Raw genomic sequence first — 20,326 nt, 5'->3', positions numbered from 1 at the left:
AACAAGTTCCCTCTCGGCTAGCTTAAACACTTTCTCTCTGTTGGAAATGTCTGTGGGGAAAATATGCTTTTCATCTTCTCCAATAAATTGCAACTACAAGATGAGAAACCTCTACTGTAGGAATATTGTCACTGTACCTAATGTTCACCGTCACTGGACAAGTCATGTTTAAAGTATTCCGTGGAAAAAGTCATACAACTGAGCAAAGAGCAGTGCATACAAGCTCCATCATCGCTGTTATCCAGTTAAAGGTAACCGCAGTCAAACTCCTTCTGGATAAGCAAGGCCTGCACGGATCTGATCGGTGAAACTCGGGGGGAGTTTCTGGTTTAAGCTTATTGGTCTGCACTGGGTTGTTGGGCATTTTTTCTACGCCCCCATTGGACAATTCAACTTTTATTGATCATCCAGACGAGGCGCAGCTAAACACGAACGTGCCCCTGTCCCAATACCGCCACCCTTTGGAAATGTTTTGTCGGGTTCATTAAAAAAAATATATCACGTTTTTATTTTCGGTTTCAAGACATACTCTTTGAGGGTTTTTTTGCAAAAAAATTAACCAACTTTACATAATAAACTTTCTGATAATTCTGGCAAAAAATATATATATATAAACAAATCGAAATTCTTGAATCAGGAATCCATTGTTAAATTATTTCATAAGGAAATCACCCTCTACAAACAAACCTTTCAACTCTCTTCTCACCCCAAAGATGTCAAAACCAAAGAACTCCTTAAAAACCTTTCCTGTCTAAATTTATATAATGCAACCAAACACTGTTTTCGTCCTCAAATTGGGGAAAATTATTTCCTCTCTAATTTACCTACACCTTTTTGGACATAATTTAAGGACGTATGCTTTATTCCAATACAACAGGGGCAAGTGCTGTGAATTAGCTGCGGCTATTAGCATTATGATGCATGCATCACCCTGCAGTGTTACAGTTAGTCTGTGTTTTTGTATCTGTCCCTGTTCAAATAAACAACTAAATATATAATAAACAAATAAGTAAAATACAATTGGATAGTTTTTGAGATTGAATGGGTGGCTAAACTCACCCATGCCTCAACTTACCCCAATCTTCTATTGCCTTTTTAGTCCTGCATTTTAAAAAAAATGATAGTTTGTGTATTCTAATGTTTTTTCTATCGCAACTATGTAGCGTTCTGCCCAAGACAAATTGCCCCTTGAGGACAATTCTATTCTAAACGTTAAACCCTTAATCAGCTATATTCAAACTGTAGACTAGAACAGGCTTAAATATAAGACATTAAACTAAAGAAATACTGACAAATGACAAATTCATTACCAAATAAAAAGGGGCTGTGCTATGTCAATGTTGTTGTTTTTTAATGTCATTTAATCAAAATAGCAATACAGTAAAAACTTTAAAATTAACAGGGGGAAATGTTTTAATGGTGAATCATGAATCAATATTTGCTACTTGTAGGAATCATCATAAATCACACAATTCGTACAGTTGAGACTTCAGCAAACTTTATTAACACTGTATAACATTTACAACAGTCTACATACAAGTAGGCAAAGCAAGTGGTCCAATTTATTTAGAAGACAAAATGGTGGTATACCAAAAGAACTGAGCCCATAGATGAACCTGAACACCATCTATGGAATACAGTTCTCAGGGCAGAACACTTACCATCACATATTGGAAACAGAAACTGGTTTAAGGCCAGAAAGTATGACACACTTCCCCGCTTATTTCTTGAGAAAAGTGATGCAAGCATGACTCAGTAGCTTCAACCTTCTTTGGAAAATTGTGTAATAGCCCCTATGTCTGATTAGTATTTAACACTATTGTACAAAGAAATGCAATTGTCAGATGGGTCTACTTGTGAGTAACATGTTGATAACGTTGTACTTCTAGTTTTTGCACTGCATACTTGAACTCCTATTTGAGTAATATGAATTGAATTGCAGTAATAGTACTCTTGCTTTATTAGAAGTTTTGGTTACTCTTTCTTCTGATCTGATCTATGCCTAATTTACATTTATTTTAAATATTGAAGACATACTTTTCTACTCTTACTTGGTCGACATTTTGGCTACTCTACCTACCTCTGTCAATAGTAAATGCTATTTGCTACTTGGTACAGAATGACATTTAAGCGATTTCACACAAAGGCTCTCCACAGTCACCTAAAGGAAAGTTTGAATGGCTTTTAACTCCCTGTTGTGTCCACAGATTCAACTCCTAGTGACAGTGCTGTCCAGGACTTAGTATGACTCATCTATTACAACAGCGCACTCCCAGTGAAAGAACGTGTGGTCATTTGAGAGTGAATCTTGAACCCTGAGACTAGTTTGATATTAACTAACTGTCCGACGTTTCAAGTTTTCAAATCTTTCTGTTAAAGTGAGCAAGATAATTCAGTGTTTACTTTGTCATGAGTCACGACAGGATAGTACATTCTATTAGGATAGAGGCAATGAATGGTCTAAGGAAGGCCACACCTGATCATTTTCAGGAAACTGCTATCTCCCTGGCAGTTAGACCGAGAAGCAACCGGTTTTACTGCCTGTCACAGAAAATAAATATCTCAAAACATACTTTAATCTCACTACTTATAGGACCTTTGAACATCTTATCATGATAAACACAACAGAAAATACATGTATTTGATATAATATAGACATTGTAAATTGTATAAGAAAATAGATACAACACAATAAAACCCTATCACAAAATGTAATGTAATGTATAATCTCTATACTTACCTGATTTACTCCATTTCCAACATAAATTCCTTAGTAACAGTCTTCCATTGATTTAGAAAGAAAGTCAAACTCATTTGAACCTACTCCGTGGACCCACCATCTCAGTCAAAACAAATACTTCAGCATTGAATGAGTGAGCGCCACATGCCACAGCCTTGACCTGTCCACCTGCATGTCCCACTCCCATGAATGGATACAGTGCAGTGACATTCAGCCGCCAAGGACCTTAAATACAGCACCTTTCACACAACCCATTAGGCTCCCTCCCATTCAAACTGTTTATCATGCCCTCCCCCTGTACGGTAAGCCTGACTGTCACTTCCCAGTAAAAGGGAAACAGTGGGAGTGAACTGCACGCCCCCTCACCGAGAGTCAACACATAATAGTTTCTGAGGAAAACCATCCGAGTTTGGCCCAGCCCTCTAGTTCCCATAAAGTAAGCAGAGGAAAGGCCGGGTCTGCAGGAGGAAGCAGGAATTCCCCCACAAGCTCTGAACAGCTGCTGTGATGATGTGACGATGACAACATACATTCACCGGGTGACCCATTCGAACAGCGATTGACAAAAGCATGTTTGGACACATTTGAGATACATGTATCAAAGCCATAATGTAACTGTAATGTAATATAATGAATAGGGAAAAAAACACTAAAACAAAACTGCTTAGGTGACGTTCTAAGGACATACATAGATAAGATAAGATAAGATAATCCTTTACTCTCAGTAGAAGATCTCTTATAAAAATCTCAGGATGTCCGCCGGGATAACGTGACGATCTCCGGGTAAGACGACTGTTCTCCGCAGTTTCATGAGTTCCTCCTTTGTGTAAACGCGGTACGGCGCCGGCCGGGGGGGCGCAGGGGGGCCGGGGGGGCTCGGAGCCAGGGCACATCGCGATGACACGAAAACACTCAATCCAGCCGAACAAAGTCAAAACAAGTTGAATTAAAGCGATTCCAGTGCATACATAGCTAGTCATACAAGATAAAACATTTTATATTATGGACCATTGGTTAGACATTTTATTTCCTCACTTCTGTTGCGTCATTTCAAACACGAGAAACTGGCTCAGAATTTCCTGAAAATGTCAGTTGGCTTATTAGTAATTAATACAATAGGTTTCCTTGAGGTAAGCGAATGGGGGATTTTATTTTAAACAAATGCTTCCTGGTTACAATCCTTTGGTCTTAGACATACAATGAGATAGAGACAAGGACTTCTAGTGAAACCAACACAGGCCAGTCCTATATTAAGTGCTAGAGACCCCATACAGCCCCACTATTGATGTGCGCTGACACCAGAGTCCACTTTCAAACTACATCCTCAGGCTAGTAGGATAAGTTGCAATTGACATTTTGTGCTGGACTTCAGAAACAATCTGGGCTTTCATGCTGCTGTTTGAACACTGGGGAAATCACTAGCAAAGGTCACTGAGCCCATTTCCCTTCTTTCCTATTGGTGCATCTAAACACCTGTAATAGCCACTTTATAACATTCTACAATTACTGACAGACATATTCAGACTTCTTAAGCACTTGATATTTGATATTTTATTGCATATTTTAGAACACACGCATTAAATGAACAGTACATAAGATTGATGCAACCAAACAACTTATTAACCGGCTTGTTTAAATTTAAGCGCAACAATATGACGCTGAAGTCCTTCCTCTCCATCCCAAAGGTGATCTACAGAAAACACTCCTCTTTCTTCTACAAATTTTTCAAAAAGATGGAGTCCACCTCCAACTCCAAAATAGTGGGATTTGGTAGCAATGTAAACCAGACCTGTTGGGGCTAAAAGGTTCTGTAGGGTGTCATGTAAGGAAGGATAGTACGCGGTATTATAAATAGTCTCTGAAGTAAAAATAATGTCATATTTAGGAGGTGGGGTTTCTTTCACAAGTAAAGCAAGAAACATGCTCCAGTCACCAGAGAAGAATCTACATTTTGCTAATACTGTGTGCAGAGTTGGGTCTATTGCTCGCTTCTTTTGTGGTGGGTCGCCATCTTGTGGGTCTTTCTTGTCAACATTAACACAATCTGTTTTGGTCTGTACTTTACCCTTGCCCTTTGCTTTTTCATCTTCTTCACTGTCTACTTCATCTTCTTGGCAGTTCAGTATTACAGTTGGCACAGTGAGCTGCTCAATAACAGTACTGTTGTAATCTTGGAAGTGGACATGCATGGCTCCTCTCTTCAGCGCCACAATCCCCAAAAGACCGGCGCCACAGCCCAAGTCCAAAACCATCTTTCCCCTAAATGTCTCCATGTCTTCCTCAATCAATTTTAAGAGATCATAAGTGCACTCCCAAACTTTCAGCCCCCCCTCGTAAACACCAGAGATGAGATCGGACTTCTGTTTCAAAGTACGAGACAAGATCTCCTCGTCATCATCTCTCTCTGAGGCCGTCTGCTCAAACACCGTCTCATTCAGGAAATGCAGAGGAGGAAAAGTCCCGATCTGAACAGTTTCAGGCACAGCATCGACAAGGAGGAAATGTGGATCGTTTGGGACTGGGTGTTCTTTAGCCGCTTTCATGGGCTCAGCTGGTTTGGGGTCATCTTCAACCTGAAAGAATAAGCGATAGTTATATATAATTGAAAGATGGCAAAGTGCATCAAATAAGAACTGAAGTGCATTATTGCCAATTTGCCAGTGTCAAAAATGTTGCCGTTAATCACAAAGTACTAAATAGGCTTCATGAAAGTCATATAATCTCTGTCACTGTTCAGACTTACCGTAAGTATGGGCCAAACCTATTTTGACGCCACATCACACCCAGTGTTTTCGTAGCAATTACGCTCTCTAGTGTATGTACTCATCATGCCAATAGATTTTTATTAAATATGTTAATTGTGTGTACACATACCCACAATTAATAGGCAGTAGTTTTATAATTTTCTAATTTTTTTATTTGATTTGTCATATTCAATGTCCATACTCAGCAGACAATAACATTATATTAACACAATTTGAGAACGAATACTGAGGTAACAGCAAGATTACGGTTATTGGAGGAATCTTTATTGACAATAATTATATTACATTACAAGGAAAATCCATTTTCGCCCAATTTCTGACATAGCCTAATAAAATAACGATATTCTTATACTGACTTGTCCAATGTACATGCTTATTGAGGTAGTGGCAACGATTTTATTTTAGTTTGGTTATTTATAAAACATTCACGGGCAAGCTGGGTAAAATGAGAACTAAACGCTAGTGCTAAAGCTACTCACATGTTTAGCTGACTTATATTTTTCGTTGTTTTGCAAATCGTTCTTGTCATTCAAATCTGTAGGTTGTGGCTCTAGATCAAAGTTGAAGCAGAACGACATTATGTCACCTCGCACGATCAAATACTAAACTTCAAAATTCAATTCAAAGTCCACATGGCAAATACAGTCCACACGGTGCGTCCATGCAGGCAAGGCAGGGCTGCTCTTTTACTAAAAAAAAACTACATCTCCCATGACCAAAAAACGAACGTCTTCTTCTTCTGTTAATTTTAACAGCATTTGGCATATACCGCCACCTGCTGGATGGAATATGGACAGGCGCGCTACGTCCTAAAATGGGGGCTGTAGTGTAAACGCTACAAAAACACTTAATTAACACTATGATCTTCCAATTAATCCTGCGTTATTTAAGTAAGCAACCAAAGCCTTGCATATTTATTGTGACTGGGTTGTAAAACGATTCAGCATATTGAAGTCCTGTTTATTACTTTGAAACCATAAAACTAATTAAGTTATTTCTCTTTCAAGTGCTGTGCAGTGAATGAGCACATGCTCAACAGTTTCTGGTTCTTGATAGTGATTACATAAACCGGTAGAATGTTTGAACAGACAATGGACAATGGACAGTTTGGAACTTTGAATTAATAATACATACAATGTCAAACCAGTGTATGTAACAAATTGATTTTCCAACAATTAATCTAAACGTGTTTCTTTCAATAAACTATTATTATTATTCCCTTTCTTTCTGGACTCAAACTACCACACTGCATCGCGCTACTCCATTGCGCATGCGCACTCATTCTTGATTGGGATACAATACAAATCTGTAAACTGTCAAAAGGCTTCTGCAGCTTCATGGTCGTCCTTGCTATACGGTTATCTTACATGTACCGTGACTTTAACATGTCGATGGGGGGATTTGAGCAGAACATATTTGCGTGCTCCTAGAATCTGTAAGTACTTCTTCGAATATCATTTATAAGAAACTGGTTTTGATGTCGGAACAGGCTGCATCACAAACGAGATTTAGGGCACTGGGCTGTTGCAATGCTATGCTTTAACCGCTGTTTTTAGAACCAGTGTATGCGTTTTTGTTTATTTTCATTTGGTTTTCATGTTGTTTTTACAATGCTATATATTATTACCTTCCCCGTGTGAAGCCCCCAGCGCGCTCTCTGCCACCTCCGCCCAGCTGCACCCAGCCACTGCCCAAACGGAATGTGGTCAAGCGAGAATTTTGGCTCAAAACTGACCCTGCTTGGCACATATTCAGACACATATGAACTAACCTGTTTGCACGTCCGTTGATTGTATAATATTGGCTATTATTACACTTCAAAATAGCACTGGTGAGTTTATAAACTATTTTACAATCTAAACATGGCAAAATGCTTTAAACTTGTTATTCAATTGGAAATATATAAATGTGTAGGTTACATTTCAAGTCATAGTTGGCTCATTTAGTTGGATTCATATAGACCGTTACCTAACATGCTTAATAATGGTAACATATAAGCATATTTAAAACCTGTTTTTCATTACTGTTTGTGTTGTAGGTGTGGACACTGGCGCAGATGCAGAATGCGGTGGTGCCCCAGCCCTCTTCTTCACCTGGTGCGGTGTATGCTTCTGCGATCATGCGCCAGGAAAGGAAGGATCAGACTGCCTCTGTGCTTAAAGGAAAGATGGGCCTACACCAAAGTTTTGAGTCGATCACTTTACTTCAGCTCCCTCACTGACTCTGATGTGGTTTTTGACTCTGTGTTTGAGCCAGTGTTCTGGTCTGTAGATTATGTAACTCGCTGGTTTGGACTGGTAAGTTGTATTTTTAATTAAAAATGATGACACATTACTGTGAACATTGAGAGATATTGAATTTTAATCAAATGTATTATTTTAACTGTATTTAAGGTGTTTGTTTGTCTGGTTGTTATCCTAACCAGCACCGTTGTGATCATTGCCTATGCAGTATTACTGCCAATGGTTCTTAGAACGTACTCCGCTGGTTGGATTGTTTGGCATATATGCTATGGCCACTGGAATCTCGTAATGATAGCTTTTCATTATTATAAAGCTACTAAGACCTCTCCTGGACACCCCCCTACAGTAAGTTTTGTAATTTGTGTATTTTGTGTCTTTTACTCAAACAGCATCAAAGTAACAACAAACATTTTCCAGGTCAAAAGTGACATTCCTTTTGTGTCAGTTTGCAAAAAATGTATTATGCCCAAACCAGCAAGAACTCACCACTGCGGTATTTGTAACCGGTACATCTTCTTCTTTTTTGCGTTGTATATTTATAACTCTTTGACTACAATAATAAAATGATTCTTCTGTTGTTCCTGCAGGTGCATCTTAAAGATGGACCATCACTGTCGTATCCTTTAAATTATAAAAGACGTCTACATTGTCTCGCAATCCATATCTGCTTGCGACAGCTGTCAATTGTCTTCTACCTTTAACTATTAACTATACAAATTTTAGGGTATAATTTAGGGTCCTTCAAGATAAACTTTGTTATGTGTTTAAGCTAAAGCTTAGAGGAATACATTTTAAAATTATATATTTTATTTAATATTATTAATTTAAGATAAGAGATAAGATAAGCCTTTATTTGTCCACACAATTGGGAAATGTTGGTGTTGCAATGCAAGTAGGTAGAGAAGTAAAATAACAGATAACTTTAAAACACTCTTAATAAAAAAAAAGCTCTTATAAAAAAAACACTTATACTTTGCATATGTAGTGCCAAAAGTGAACAGTGCAGTGAGTGATTAAATTAGTTAAAGTGACAGATGTTTAAGAAGTGTTCATGAGTCCAACGGCAGAGGGAAAGAAACCGTTCTTGTTTGGTGAGGAGTGTGGAACCGTTCTCCTCAACAGGATCTTAGTCTGCACCGCTAATGTATTATGAACAGCTACTTTTTTTTTTTGACTGCTCTGTGTTTCACATTCAAATTTGTTTCGTGTGTTGCTCCTTAACATATGCCCCTTAGCCTGGCTGAATAACTGTGTTGGCCATTTTAATCATAGATATTTTTTTTCCTTCTGCCTCTTCATGACCCTGGGTTGTGTCTACACCAGTATTAGTGGTAGAAACCTGTTTTTAGATGCCTACAACACTCTTGAGGTAAGATAGTTGCACTCAGACATCGCTTTTGGTGTCTCTCAAAATGTCTCGGTGATCAGAGACTGGGCCTTTCCTTTCTTTTTCTGTCTCTTAACACTTGGGCCTGTGGTCTTTTCCTTTAGCGCATTAAGCATTTGGACTTGGAAAAGCCAGGGATTCCTGTAACTGGGATTGGTGCTCTAATTGGACTTTTACCTTCCGGGCAGGTATACATAATCAAAAATGCTTTTGTGTATGTACTTTACTAAGGGTAACTATTTTCAGATAACCAAAAATATGAATTTTTCTTTGTAATTTTAGACTAAGTTTCAGACCCCTGCTCCTTCATACTCATTTCTGGATAAGTTGTTCAATAAGTCTATCATCTTCGTGTGGGTTCTCACCAGGTATTTTCCCCCAAAACCTATTAATAAAGAACCTTATTCTGACTGTTTTCAAAGCAAATAAACCTTTACAATTATCCTGGCAATGTGTCGAATAAAGTTTTGTTTTTCAGCACAGTAGCCGTATCTCTGGGTGCGCTAACTTGTTGGCATGCAGTCCTGATATCCAGAGGAGAGACCAGCATTGAGAAACATATCAATGGAAAAGAGACTGAGCGGCACGCACAACATGGACAAGTGAGTTTCATATGGTAAGGTTAATTTGTTTTCTGTTGATATGTTGATACTTTGTGTTTCAGATATACAGAAATCCCTTCAATTATGGAAAACTAAATAACTGGAAAATCTTCCTTGGTGTGGAGAGGAAACGGTATGGGCCATTAGTTTGATTCATCCCTGTGTGGTTCATCTTTATCTTGTAACTGCTTTACAAATACTACAAAATAACACATCTTTTTTTTCTTTCTTTTAGTCACTGGGTAACACGTGTTTTGCTTCCCTCTGAACATCGCCCTTACAGTGATGGTTTAACATGGGACATATACCCCGGCAAAAAGGATGTAATACTTGTATGACCATTTTAGCTTGCACAAGTCACATTTTTAATCCTGCCTACTTTGGTGGTTGTATCAGTGAGGCTGACAGAGGCTTGTGCGTTCTGGCTTTATACGACTAAAGGTTCAGAATACCTCATTTATGCTTTAGGATGGTTTATAGATCTTTGTTTTCTTGTCTTTTTTCAAATTGAGTCCGAATGTCCTTTTTTTTTCATTTGTGTAAAAATTTGTGTCTATTATTATGTCGGTCCAGTGTTTTGATTGATCAATTTTTTTGGCGATGCCTTCTTCCCTACTCCAAAGGTATCCATTTATTTTGTCCATGGCAGGAGTTTTAAGGCCCAAATACATAGTTCTGAAATCCAGTGGGAGGAAGAGTTAAAAGAATTAATGCTTTGTTAATCTCAGTCCAATATTTTTGGGCAACAGGACAGTCCCAAAACAAATGATAATGGTGTTTCACCTGGCAACCAGTTTCTCCAGCAGTTTGTACTGTATTTCCTTGTGAATAGTGAGCACTTTCACATGGTGTTAACAAATCTTTCAAACGTGATTCTGTGGTGCGCCATTGGATGGTCTCCATTTTCAATACAAAGGCAGTGGCTTTCTCTCTTCTCTGGGGACAGGACTCCCCTGAAAAATACACTCTAAATATCAGTGGGACTATCCTGGTTAAATTAAAAATCAATTCTGCTTTTCTTGATAAAACTTGTCTCACTTGACTCATTTGATACTGTTTTGATGAAAAAAGGTTTGTTTAACCCATTTGCATTGACTGACATATCAGCTGACAGAATCATATATTTTTTCTAACCTTCTACAGTAGAGTTTTGTTTTTGTTTTATAAAGGGGAAACTGAAGGGTGAAGATTGGCATTGCAGTACAACAATTCAATTTAAATCCTCAGTCTGAAATAATTTACTTTAGACATTAAGAAAAACTTCTTTGTTACATTACAACTTATTGTATTGTTATTTATCAACTTTTGTATGTGTTGATGTAATAAATATTTATATTTGCTTTGGTCTACCCTTTCTGTGTTTATGTGCTTGTAAATGTTCAATTCAGTCCATTGGCAGACAAACCCTCGTGTTGCGTCACAGATTCAGAAGAGGATTAACTGATTCATGACACATTTGATCTGCAGGGTTTTTGTGTATTACATCAAAAGATAGTGCGCCGAATGTACATATATAAAAAGTGTTTTAATGGCACATGTCCTTAAACAATCTTTTGACCAAACAAAGAACATTAATATAAATATTTAAAATTATGGTTCTTTTTTTAGTGTTATAATTCATTCATCTAAATTATGGATGGATGTAATGTATTGTAATCAAGTGTGATGTGATAATGCATTTGACTATTCCTGATTTTGAAAAGCCGTATTAGTCTGTCCTTCAGCTTTATTTACATAAATTGTGTAGTTTTTGATAGATGACAACCTGCTCGTTGCTCATGTATATTGCGCATGCGCAGAATGATGACGCTCAGGCTTTATTTCGGGGCAGCGCATAAGAATCGTGCGGGGACCGACCCTCATTCATTGTGGTTTGGGGGGACTCAAACTCGGGTAGCACTTCTAAAATGTTTTTAATGAGGTTTTCTTATTGAAGCCTCGGGGTCGAGAGCACGCGTGCACGACCCGCTCACGCTGCGCGCGCGCGTCTTTATGTCGCAGAGTTTGTTCTGCTGACTTGCATTTTTGGACCGCTACTTCAAGTGAAACGTCACTAAAGTTCGGATGTGGCAAGCAAACTGCAGACGGATGCACAATTTAGCAGACTGGATTTCTGGTAAGATGTCATCGGCAGCTCCATAATAGCCCTGCACTCTGAGAACACATGTCAGCTTGTTTCAAATGTATAGTTTTACTCCATGTATGCCAGCATGCCTAAATATTTAGCTATTAGATGAATAATATGAATAATATGGGATGTGGTTTAGGCGCGTGTCGGGTCTGTCCGAGTCAGCTGGCAGTACACGTGACGTAAACATGGGCTGACCTGAAGAGTGCTGAGCTGTCATTTCCCCGTGCATGATGCTGTTGGTCTATAGGCTGCATACGGGTGAGCAGCGCTTCTCAGGGCACGTGCCCGTCAGGGCCCTGCCCAGGGGCGCGAGACATTTGGACAAATGTGCGCACATGCGTGACAGACGTGTTTTGAGCGACAGAAAAACGCGTCTCTCCTGTCTCTCCCTCCTCTGTCCCTCCGATCTGTCTCTCATCTGTCCCTCCTCTGTCTCTCATCTGTCCCTCCTCTGTCCTTCCTCTGTCTCTCCTCTGTCCTTCCTCTCTCTCCTCTGTCCCTTCTCTGTCCTTCCTCTGTCTCTCCTTTGTCCTTCCTCTGTCCCTCCTCTGTCCCTCCCCTGTCTCTCATCTGTCTCTCCTTTGTCCTTCCTGTGTCCCTCCTCTGTCCTTCCTCTCTCTCCTCTGTCCCTCCTCTGTCCTTCCTCTGTCTCTCCTTTGTCCTTCCTCTGTCCCTCCTCTGTCTCTCATCTGTCTCTCCTCTGTCCTTCCTCTGTCTCTCCTTTGTCCTTCCTCTGTCTCTCCTCTGTCCCTCCTCTGTCCCTCCCCTGTCTCTCATCTGTCTCTCCTCTGTCCCTCCTGTCTCTCCTCTGCCCCTCCTCTGTCCCTCCGGTTTCTCTTATATCCCTCCTCTGTCTCTCATCTGTCCCTCCTCTGTCTCTCATCTGTCCCTCATCTCTCCCTCCTCTGTCTCTCATCTGTCCCTCCTCTGCCCCTCCCCTGTCTCTCATCTGTCTCTCCTCTGTCCCTCCTCTGTCCCTCCTGTCTCTCCTCTGCCCCTCCTCTGTCCCTCCGGTTTCTCTTATATCCCTCCTCTGTCTCTCATCTGTCCCTCCTCTGTCTCTCATCTGTCCCTCATCTCTCCCTCCTCTGTCTCTCATCTGTCCCTCCTCTGTCTCTCATCTGTCCCTCATCTCTCCCTCCTCTGTCTCTCGTCTGTCCCGCCTCTGTCTCTCATCTGTCCCTCCTCTGTCTCTCATCTGTCCCTCATCTCTCCCTCCTCTGTCTCTCGTCTGTCCCGCCTCTGTCTCTCATCTGTCCCTCCTCTGTCTCTCATCTGTCCCTCATCTCTCCCTCCTCTGTCTCTCGTCTGTCCCGCCTCTGTCTCTCATCTGTCCCTCCTCTGTCTCTCATCTGTCCCTCATCTCTCCCTCCTCTGTCTCTCGTCTGTCCCGCCTCTGTAACCTTTGAACTTGCTCGTCTTCTTCCTCTTCTTCTTCTTTGGTGTTTTATGACAGTTGGTATCCAAGTGTTACCACCATCCACTGTAGTTGTACTTCTTAAACTTGACACTTTATTCTTCAGATTTTTATACTTTACGTTGTTGTTGTTGTTGTTTTATGGCGGTTGGCATCCGAGTGTTGCATTACCGCCAGACTTTATTCCTTAGACTGTTGTTGCTGTTGTTATTGTTTTATGGCAGTCGACAGCCGAGTGTCGCATTACTGCCAGACTTTATTCCCCATTACCGCCAGACTTTGTTGTTGTTGTTGTTTTATGGCGGTTGACATCCGAGTGTTGCATTACCGCCAGACTTTATTCCTTAGACTTTGTCGTAGTCCTAAAAGTTCTTCTTCCAGTGCCTTGACTTCCAGTGCTTTGTCCTCAGACTCTGTCGTAGTCTGTAAAAGTACTCCTTCCATTGCTTTGGTGGACCTTTGGCCCATGAGGTCATGATATGTCTTTGTGACTAGAATAGTTGTTGTTGTTTCAGAGACCAACCGGCTATGGGGGTCAAGGCCGGTGCAGTGCCACACACAGATGCAACACTTGGATGCCAACCGCCATTATAGTACAAAACTGTGAGGAGACCTTGCTCAACACCCGGTCTGGAGAGACGGGAGATGGCGGAGGAGAGTGGATCGGGGATGGAAGACGTTCTGGACGGCGTGGAGGAGCAGCCTTTTCTGCCTGCACGTGCCCGGAAACGTAAAAAGTCCCTTAGCTCGTCCGAGGGTTCTGGGAATGAGCAGCAGGATGAGGCTGAAGCTATTGATATCCGGGGTGAGAGCAGAGACTGTAAGGTGATCATAAAGCTTGCACAGGACAGTGCATCCTTTAAGGAGTGGAATTCAGTGGCATTGTCAAAGAGCCTAACTGTAGCTGTGGAAGTGATCAAGAGTGCGAGTGTCCTTAGAGATGGCTCGCTGCTGGTCGTGTGCAAGGACGCGGCTCAGCAACGGAAGGCGATTGGAACTAAACGTCTGGGTGGAAAGGACATTCTTGTGTCTAATGCTGAAAGAAACACGGTCAGAGGAGTTATCGTAGGTGTCCCTACGGCGACGTCTGTGGATGAAGTTAAGGAGAATTTGACGGGAGTTACGGTGGTGGACGCTAGGCGTTTGAAGGTGACCCGGTTTGGGGTAAGATGTGACAGCTTGTCGGTAATGGTAACACTTGAAGGGAGGTGCCTGCCTAGTAAGGTGTTCATTGGGTTCATGTGCCATGACGTTAGGCCATATGTTCCACCGCCCCTGCGTTGCTTTAAGTGCCAGCGCTTTGGGCATATTGCAGCGGTCTGTAGAGGGAGGCAAAGGTGTGGTAAATGTGCAGGAGATCATGAGTATGGGAAGTGTGACGTGGGAGCAAAACTGAAGTGTTGTAACTGTGGGGAAGAACATAGCTCTGCCTACGGGGGATGCAGGTTTAGCAAAAGAGCTGCTGGGGTGCAGAAAATAAAGGTCTCTCAAGGTATATCCTATGCAGATGCAGTCAAGAAAGTTTCAAGTAACGAGTTTAGAGTAAATACAGAGAGAGGAGCCAGCGCTGCTCCCAGCCAGGGCGAAATGAGAAAGGCCAGCGTGGCTCCCAAGAAGTGTGAAGGTTTCAAGAGTGGAGGGCCCAAGTGTGCAGGTTCCAGAATTAATGAGAATACCCTGGTTGTGGATAGAGAAGATTTTGTACTCTTTATGGTGGATGTTGTAAACTGTGCTGCTCAGACTCAAAGCAGAACTGAAAGGATCAGGATCATTGCTAAAGCTGCAGGGAGATTCCTTGGAACAAAGGAGCTTGATTGGGCAGGTATAGAAAACAGGCTAAAGGCGCTAAATGGGAGTCGGAGTGATGGGGGTCTGCTTTTGGGGAGTCAGAGTGATCAGAGTGACGAGATGGGGGTGGGGGTGGTCTCCTGTCCTCGCCCAGTCTCGTAGACGCACGGCTACCAAGAAACTTTCTTGACTGCATCTGCATAGGATATATCTTGAGAGACCTTTATTTTATGCACCTCAGCAGCTCTTTTGCTAAACCTGCATCCCCCGTAGGCAGAGCTATGTTCTTTCCCACAGTTACAGCACTTCAGTTTTGCTCCCACGTCACACTTCCCATACTCGTGATCTCCTGCACATTTACCACATCTTTGCCTCCCTCTACAGACCGCTGCAATATGCCCAAAGCGCTGGCACTTGAAGCAACGCAGGGGCGGTGGAACATATGGCCTAACGTCATGGCACATGAACCCAATGAACACCTTACTAGGCAGGCACCTCCCTTCAAGTGTTACCATTACCGACAAGCTGTCACATCTTACCCCAGACCGGGTCACCTTCAACCGCCTAGCGTCCACCACCGTAGCTCCAGTCAAATTCTCCTTAACTTCATCCACAGACGTCGCCGTAGGGACGCCTACGATAACTCCTCTGAACACAAGAATGTCCTTTCCACCCAGACGTTTAGTTCCAATCGCCTTCCGTTGCTGAGCCGCGTCCCTGCACACGACCAGCAGCGAGCCATCTCTAAGGACACTCGCACTCTTGATCACTCCCACAGCTACAGTTAGGCTCTTTGACAATGCCTTTCAAAGGTCTCATGGGCTTTGTACCACCAAAGCAATGGGAGGAGTAATTTTACGGACTACGAAAAGTCTGAGGAATAAAGTCTGGCGGTAATGCAACAATTGGATGCCAACCGCCATAAAACAACAACAACAACAACAACCAAACACCAACCGCCATAAAACAACAACAACAACAACAACAACCAGATGAAGAAGAGTCAGCTCTGGAATAAAGCCGGTCCGAGTCTGAAAAATGAAGTCCAAAGAAAATAATAAAGTCTAAAAGAATAAAGTCTGGCGGTAATGTAACACTTCCCTTGGATACCAAACACCAAACAACAACAACAACAACAACAACAACAACACTTGGATCCCGCCATAAAACACCAAAGAAGAAGAACATCCTCTAAGAATTTCCTTCACCGGATGTGTGGCTTGGCAGTTTTTGGCAATTGGTGACATCATCAACAGTGACATCATCAACAGTGATATCAATTGTGCTTTGAGGTCTAAGACGTCTGGCGGGAATGTAACTATAGTCTATTGGATAAAGTCTGAGGACAGTCTGAGGACTACGAAAAGTCTGAGGAATAAAGTCTGGCGGTAATGCAACAATTGAATGCCAACCGCCATAAAACAACAACAACAACAACAACAACAACAACAACAACAAAGTCTGAGGAATGAAGTCTAGAAAAGAAGAAGTCTAAGGAATAAACTCTAGTGGGAATGTAACACTTGAATACCGGCCGCCATAAAACAACAACAACACCAACAACTGCCATAAAACAACAACAAAACAAGCAGTCTGTGAGTGACGGTCCTGGACCTGCAGTGGTAAAAGTGTTCCACAGTAACGAGAAGTAACGAGAGTAAGTCTCCTTGAAACACTGTATTTACAGCAATGAAGCGCTGTCCCAGAGGCTGTGGGGGCGTTGATACTTTTTTATCTCCTAAGGGGGGCACGCCAGCTCTGTGTTATAAATGTATGTTACGTTTAAAAGAATAGGCTGCTAAATTAACTACGTTTTCCTTCATGTTCAGGGACTGTGATGGGAGGCTGCCTTGGGCGGACCAGGAGGAATGGACGCAGGGGGAAGTGTGGGACAAGTACAAGTATGGATTGAACTACTTTTTCACAACATACCTGGAGATAAATACAATGTAATGAAACTACATCTTTAGTAGGCCTATATAGACAAATGTGTATATATACTGTAATAAACTGAACAAATCCAATTGGTGACTGAAAATGAAAAGGTACAAGTTAAGTAGTTTTTAATCACTACAAGCCAGATTTTAATTGGCGCTAAACTTTTTGTTGGGTTGACTTTCAATTCAAGTCGTATCTTATTGTATGATTTGCAGTTTTACACATGGTCACATACAGTTATCTGACAGATTTGTAAGATATTGGAAAGATATCTTTTGATCACATTTATTACACATTTGACAAATCTGGTGCAACATCTTTCACTTATCGGGGGCATCGCCCCTGCACCTTGAAAACCCCCAAACAGACTGTATGTTAATAGGTTTAGCATCTTGGTTCTGGGTATTTGTGTCCTGGATCATAGGATTACAGGCCTCCTGCCTCGTCCCCGTGAGGGATACTCAGGTTACCTACACCTGCCCTATTCTCTACTGAGTCTCTCCATGAATTGATCTTGAGATATTTATGGCTGTTTGAAGGATATAAGTGGAGCCACTGTTGTGTTTTTAACACTGGAGGAATTGTCACAGTGGCCTGAGCTCCGAGACGTCCAGTTCAAGTGCAGTGCAGCTGGATTTAATATTGTGGATGTCATTTGATTCTTATTTTCCTATAACATTCAACTACAATGGGAGTACCCAATTCTCGGGAATACACTTACTTCCATGAATCACCGATTAAAATTTTTCTAAAACGTAAGTAACTTAGCAGTTACATTTTTTACATGAGGTTTTAGTTTACTCATCTGATAAAATATATATTTATTTAATAACAATTAATTACTTGTAAAATATTGTTTATTTTGTTAGTGTTAGAACTTTAAACTGACACTGTGTTCTGTACAATCCATACCAAGAAGTGTCTCAAAATGACTAAAGAGCAGTGTTCAGAACATAATAGTTTACCTTTAAGGAAATGATCACTGCCTGTTCTTCACCAATTTCACAAAAGCAAGATATGCTATGATAGAACTACACCACTCTAATAGGTTTGTCGTGAAACAGGGGTGTGGTTGATTAACACATAAACACAGTAAAAAAAACAACGTATTGTTAAATTGTATTGATTGATCAATATTTGTTCACATTAAAGCTGTGGTTAGACCTGTTCAGCAAAAAGATATTCATTTGGATTGTTTTCCTGTCATAAACAATGGGTGATTGTTTATGTATTTGCAACAAGGGTCATTTTATTTACTTCTGCCACTGGCCAAAGAATGCTCATCTCGGCGACTAGTGCCTAGAGATAGAGACAGATAAATCCTGTTATGTGGAACCTGATTAGTGCCATAATCCACCAGCGTGTGCCTGTGTTTGTGCATAACACCACATGTATCTGAGTCTGTCCTTTGCAGTAAGCCAATGGACTATAAATAATCACATCTCCCTAAATCAAGCACAGTTTGTGTTGAATGGTACAATGATTATACAGGTGGACATGGACAGCCTTATACCTGTCTGTATAGTGTGGATGCAAATAGATTATCCTTTTTCCTTATCTGAACTCCCCAAGTCTTGACTTATCAACTCAGACCTGATTTTTGAGAAAAAGGGAATGTAGCATTGAGAATCAATAAACAAAGTCTAAAGGTTAAATAGTTAACATTGTTATCTTTTTAGGACACAATGAGCCCTTGAAAAAGGAGCCCCCAAAGTGGAAGAGTGACTACCCAATGACTGAGGACCAGCTTAGACGTAAAAGAGACGAATTTTGGGACACAGCTCCTGCCTTTGATGGACGTAAAGAGATCTGGGATGCCCTGCGAGCGGCAGCGTTTGCGGCTGAGAGCAATGACCTAGAGTTAGCTCAAGCAATAGTCGATGGAGCCTGCATCACTCTGCCTCACGGTATGAAGCCACTCAGACACAAACCTCAAAACCCAAAACACCTCAGTTATGTGGTCGAGCCTTTGTACCACAAAAACATTAAATATAATGGAACTTGAAGGACAATTGCATCATTCTGACCGTGTCAGTGGACATTCTGCCAGATTCCATGCAACTGAGATTACTACTGTAGTAGTTACATAAGCGGAGCAATTCTGCGTGACCCTTGTGAATCCAAAAGTACACTTAAACCATGGCATAGTGCAAAGAAATCAAGGCTGTTTGGACTTACGCTAACAATGAACTACTCTTGGTTCATAGTGCATTACATAGCAATATTCTGTGTCCAAGCAGCTGACTGGCCCCAGTGGCTTAGACAGTGGGAAACTGTTGGATGACTATTTTTTCCATGTTACATACTGAAACATTGATTATTCCTCTGTTCGCAGGCTCGCTCACAGGGAGCTATGATGAACTGGGAAACCACTACCTGCTCCCGGCTTACATCCTCAGCCCACCTACCAACCTCATCTCTGAAAAATCTACTGACAATAAAGTCCCAGACAACACTCAAAAACCGGCTCAGTCCCCAAAGTCCAGACAGGAATTTAAACTTCGAGTACGCCTATCGACAGGTAGGTTTTTAAATCTTTTATCTCATTCTTTATCTAATCCAAGCTGAACTGTCTTCATTCACCTCTTTCTTTCTTTCTTACAGGGAAAGATGTGCGCCTGACAGCCAGCCTAGTTGACGCTATTGCAGAATTAAAGAAGCAGCTTCAGGAGCATGAAGACATTGATGTTTCCTGTCAGAGGTGGCTCTTCTCTGGGAAACTGCTGACTGATAAGACTCGACTGCAAGATGCCAAGATCCAAAAGGACTTTGTTGTCCAAGTAATCGTCAATACAAACCCACCACCTAAGTGAAAATCCCAAAGTGACGAAAGGACAAAGGAAATACAGTGAGAAAATTAAGTATTTGAATACCCTGCGATTTTGCAAGTTCTCCTACAGAAATTATGGAGGGGTCACATTGTATGATTTTTTAAATAATTTATTTGCATGTTTTTGCTGCAAATATGTATTTGAACAAGCCTTTGTTTACTATTACAGAGGTCAAACGTTTTCCTGTAGTTCTTGAGCAGGTTTGCACACACTGCAGCAGCAGTGACGTGCGGTGAGGTTCAGGGCTAGTGAGGCATTGACTCTTTCAGAGTCAGATTTACAAATGCAAATTAAACCAAAAAAGCACCTTAACAGTTATGCTCTATATCTCATTCAAGCATTCTTTACACAAACATGTGACACATATTTTATATCAGGTCAAAATGAATTCCAATTGAGCCTATTTCAAGCCAAAATAAATAAAAGTTTCTGGTCTTACCTTTATTTGATAAATTGTAAATAAGAATTAAAACTGAGTTCAAGA

General features: G+C 41.1%; 3 protein-coding genes across 6 annotated transcripts; 2 read left to right on the top strand and 1 right to left on the bottom strand.

The window, feature by feature from the left end:
• Positions 1-4,296: 4,296 nt before the first annotated feature.
• mettl18 (methyltransferase 18, RPL3 N3-histidine) lies at positions 4,297-6,178 on the bottom strand. The gene is made up of 2 exons (XM_072437175.1): positions 5,985-6,178; positions 4,297-5,313 (listed from the first exon to the last, which is right to left on the bottom strand). The coding sequence occupies exons 1-2, from the start codon at positions 6,081-6,083 to the stop codon at positions 4,360-4,362; spliced, it is 1,053 nt and encodes a 350-aa protein (XP_072293276.1). The 5' UTR covers positions 6,084-6,178; the 3' UTR covers positions 4,297-4,359.
• A 614-nt stretch (positions 6,179-6,792) lies between these two features.
• zdhhc16a (zDHHC palmitoyltransferase 16a) lies at positions 6,793-10,265 on the top strand. 3 transcript variants are annotated; one of them, XR_011925381.1, is made up of 11 exons: positions 6,793-6,940; positions 7,544-7,802; positions 7,899-8,093; positions 8,166-8,254; positions 8,336-8,364; positions 8,984-9,117; positions 9,240-9,323; positions 9,418-9,503; positions 9,619-9,737; positions 9,800-9,870; positions 9,973-10,265. XR_011925381.1 is itself a non-coding variant. In XM_072437583.1 (11 exons), the coding sequence occupies exons 2-11, from the start codon at positions 7,569-7,571 to the stop codon at positions 10,073-10,075; spliced, it is 1,149 nt and encodes a 382-aa protein (XP_072293684.1). In that variant the 5' UTR covers positions 6,793-6,940; positions 7,544-7,568; the 3' UTR covers positions 10,076-10,264. The 3 variants fall into 3 exon arrangements, 2 of the variants coding, with proteins under 2 accessions (XP_072293684.1, XP_072293685.1); XM_072437583.1 differs by having other exon boundaries at positions 9,614-9,737; positions 9,973-10,264; XM_072437584.1 differs by lacking the exon at positions 9,240-9,323 and having other exon boundaries at positions 9,614-9,737; positions 9,973-10,264.
• Positions 10,266-11,551: 1,286 nt separating this feature from the next.
• On the top strand, positions 11,552-19,918 carry ubtd1a (ubiquitin domain containing 1a). 2 transcript variants are annotated; one of them, XM_072437585.1, is made up of 5 exons: positions 11,552-11,853; positions 16,903-16,974; positions 18,691-18,918; positions 19,347-19,532; positions 19,616-19,918. In XM_072437585.1, the coding sequence occupies exons 1-5, from the start codon at positions 11,802-11,804 to the stop codon at positions 19,822-19,824; spliced, it is 747 nt and encodes a 248-aa protein (XP_072293686.1). In that variant the 5' UTR covers positions 11,552-11,801; the 3' UTR covers positions 19,825-19,918. The 2 variants fall into 2 exon arrangements, with proteins under 2 accessions (XP_072293686.1, XP_072293687.1); XM_072437586.1 differs by lacking the exons at positions 11,552-11,853; positions 16,903-16,974 and adding an exon at positions 17,494-17,766 and having other exon boundaries at positions 19,616-19,917.
• Positions 19,919-20,326: the final 408 nt, after the last annotated feature.

This window comes from Eucyclogobius newberryi, unplaced genomic scaffold (genome assembly GCF_026437365.1).
Source record: "Eucyclogobius newberryi isolate DKJ021-1_F unplaced genomic scaffold, fEucNew1.0.hap1 SCAF_8, whole genome shotgun sequence".
Lineage (NCBI taxonomy): Eukaryota > Metazoa > Chordata > Actinopteri > Gobiiformes > Gobiidae > Eucyclogobius > Eucyclogobius newberryi.
This window is presented reverse-complemented; position numbering and strand designations above follow the sequence as displayed.

Bases quoted from the DNA above. Each gene is read 5' to 3' on its own strand.
- ubtd1a (XM_072437585.1), top strand. From the start codon at position 11,802: ATGTGGCAAGCAAACTGCAGACGGATGCACAATTTAGCAGACTGGATT. The intron at 11,854-16,902 runs GTAAGATGTCAT...CTTCATGTTCAG, and splicing joins TTTAGCAGACTGGATTTCTG to GGACTGTGATGGGAGGCTGC. The intron at 19,533-19,615 runs GTAGGTTTTTAA...TCTTTCTTACAG, and splicing joins TCGAGTACGCCTATCGACAG to GGAAAGATGTGCGCCTGACA.
- zdhhc16a (XM_072437583.1), top strand. From the start codon at position 7,569: ATGCGGTGGTGCCCCAGCCCTCTTCTTCACCTGGTGCGGTGTATGCTT. The intron at 8,255-8,335 runs GTACATCTTCTT...TTGTTCCTGCAG, and splicing joins CACTGCGGTATTTGTAACCG to GTGCATCTTAAAGATGGACC. The intron at 8,365-8,983 runs GTATCCTTTAAA...TATGCCCCTTAG, and splicing joins AAAGATGGACCATCACTGTC to CCTGGCTGAATAACTGTGTT.
- mettl18 (XM_072437175.1), bottom strand. From the start codon at position 6,083: ATGTCGTTCTGCTTCAACTTTGATCTAGAGCCACAACCTACAGATTTG. The intron at 5,314-5,984 runs GTGAGTAGCTTT...TTATTCTTTCAG, and splicing joins AATATAAGTCAGCTAAACAT to GTTGAAGATGACCCCAAACC.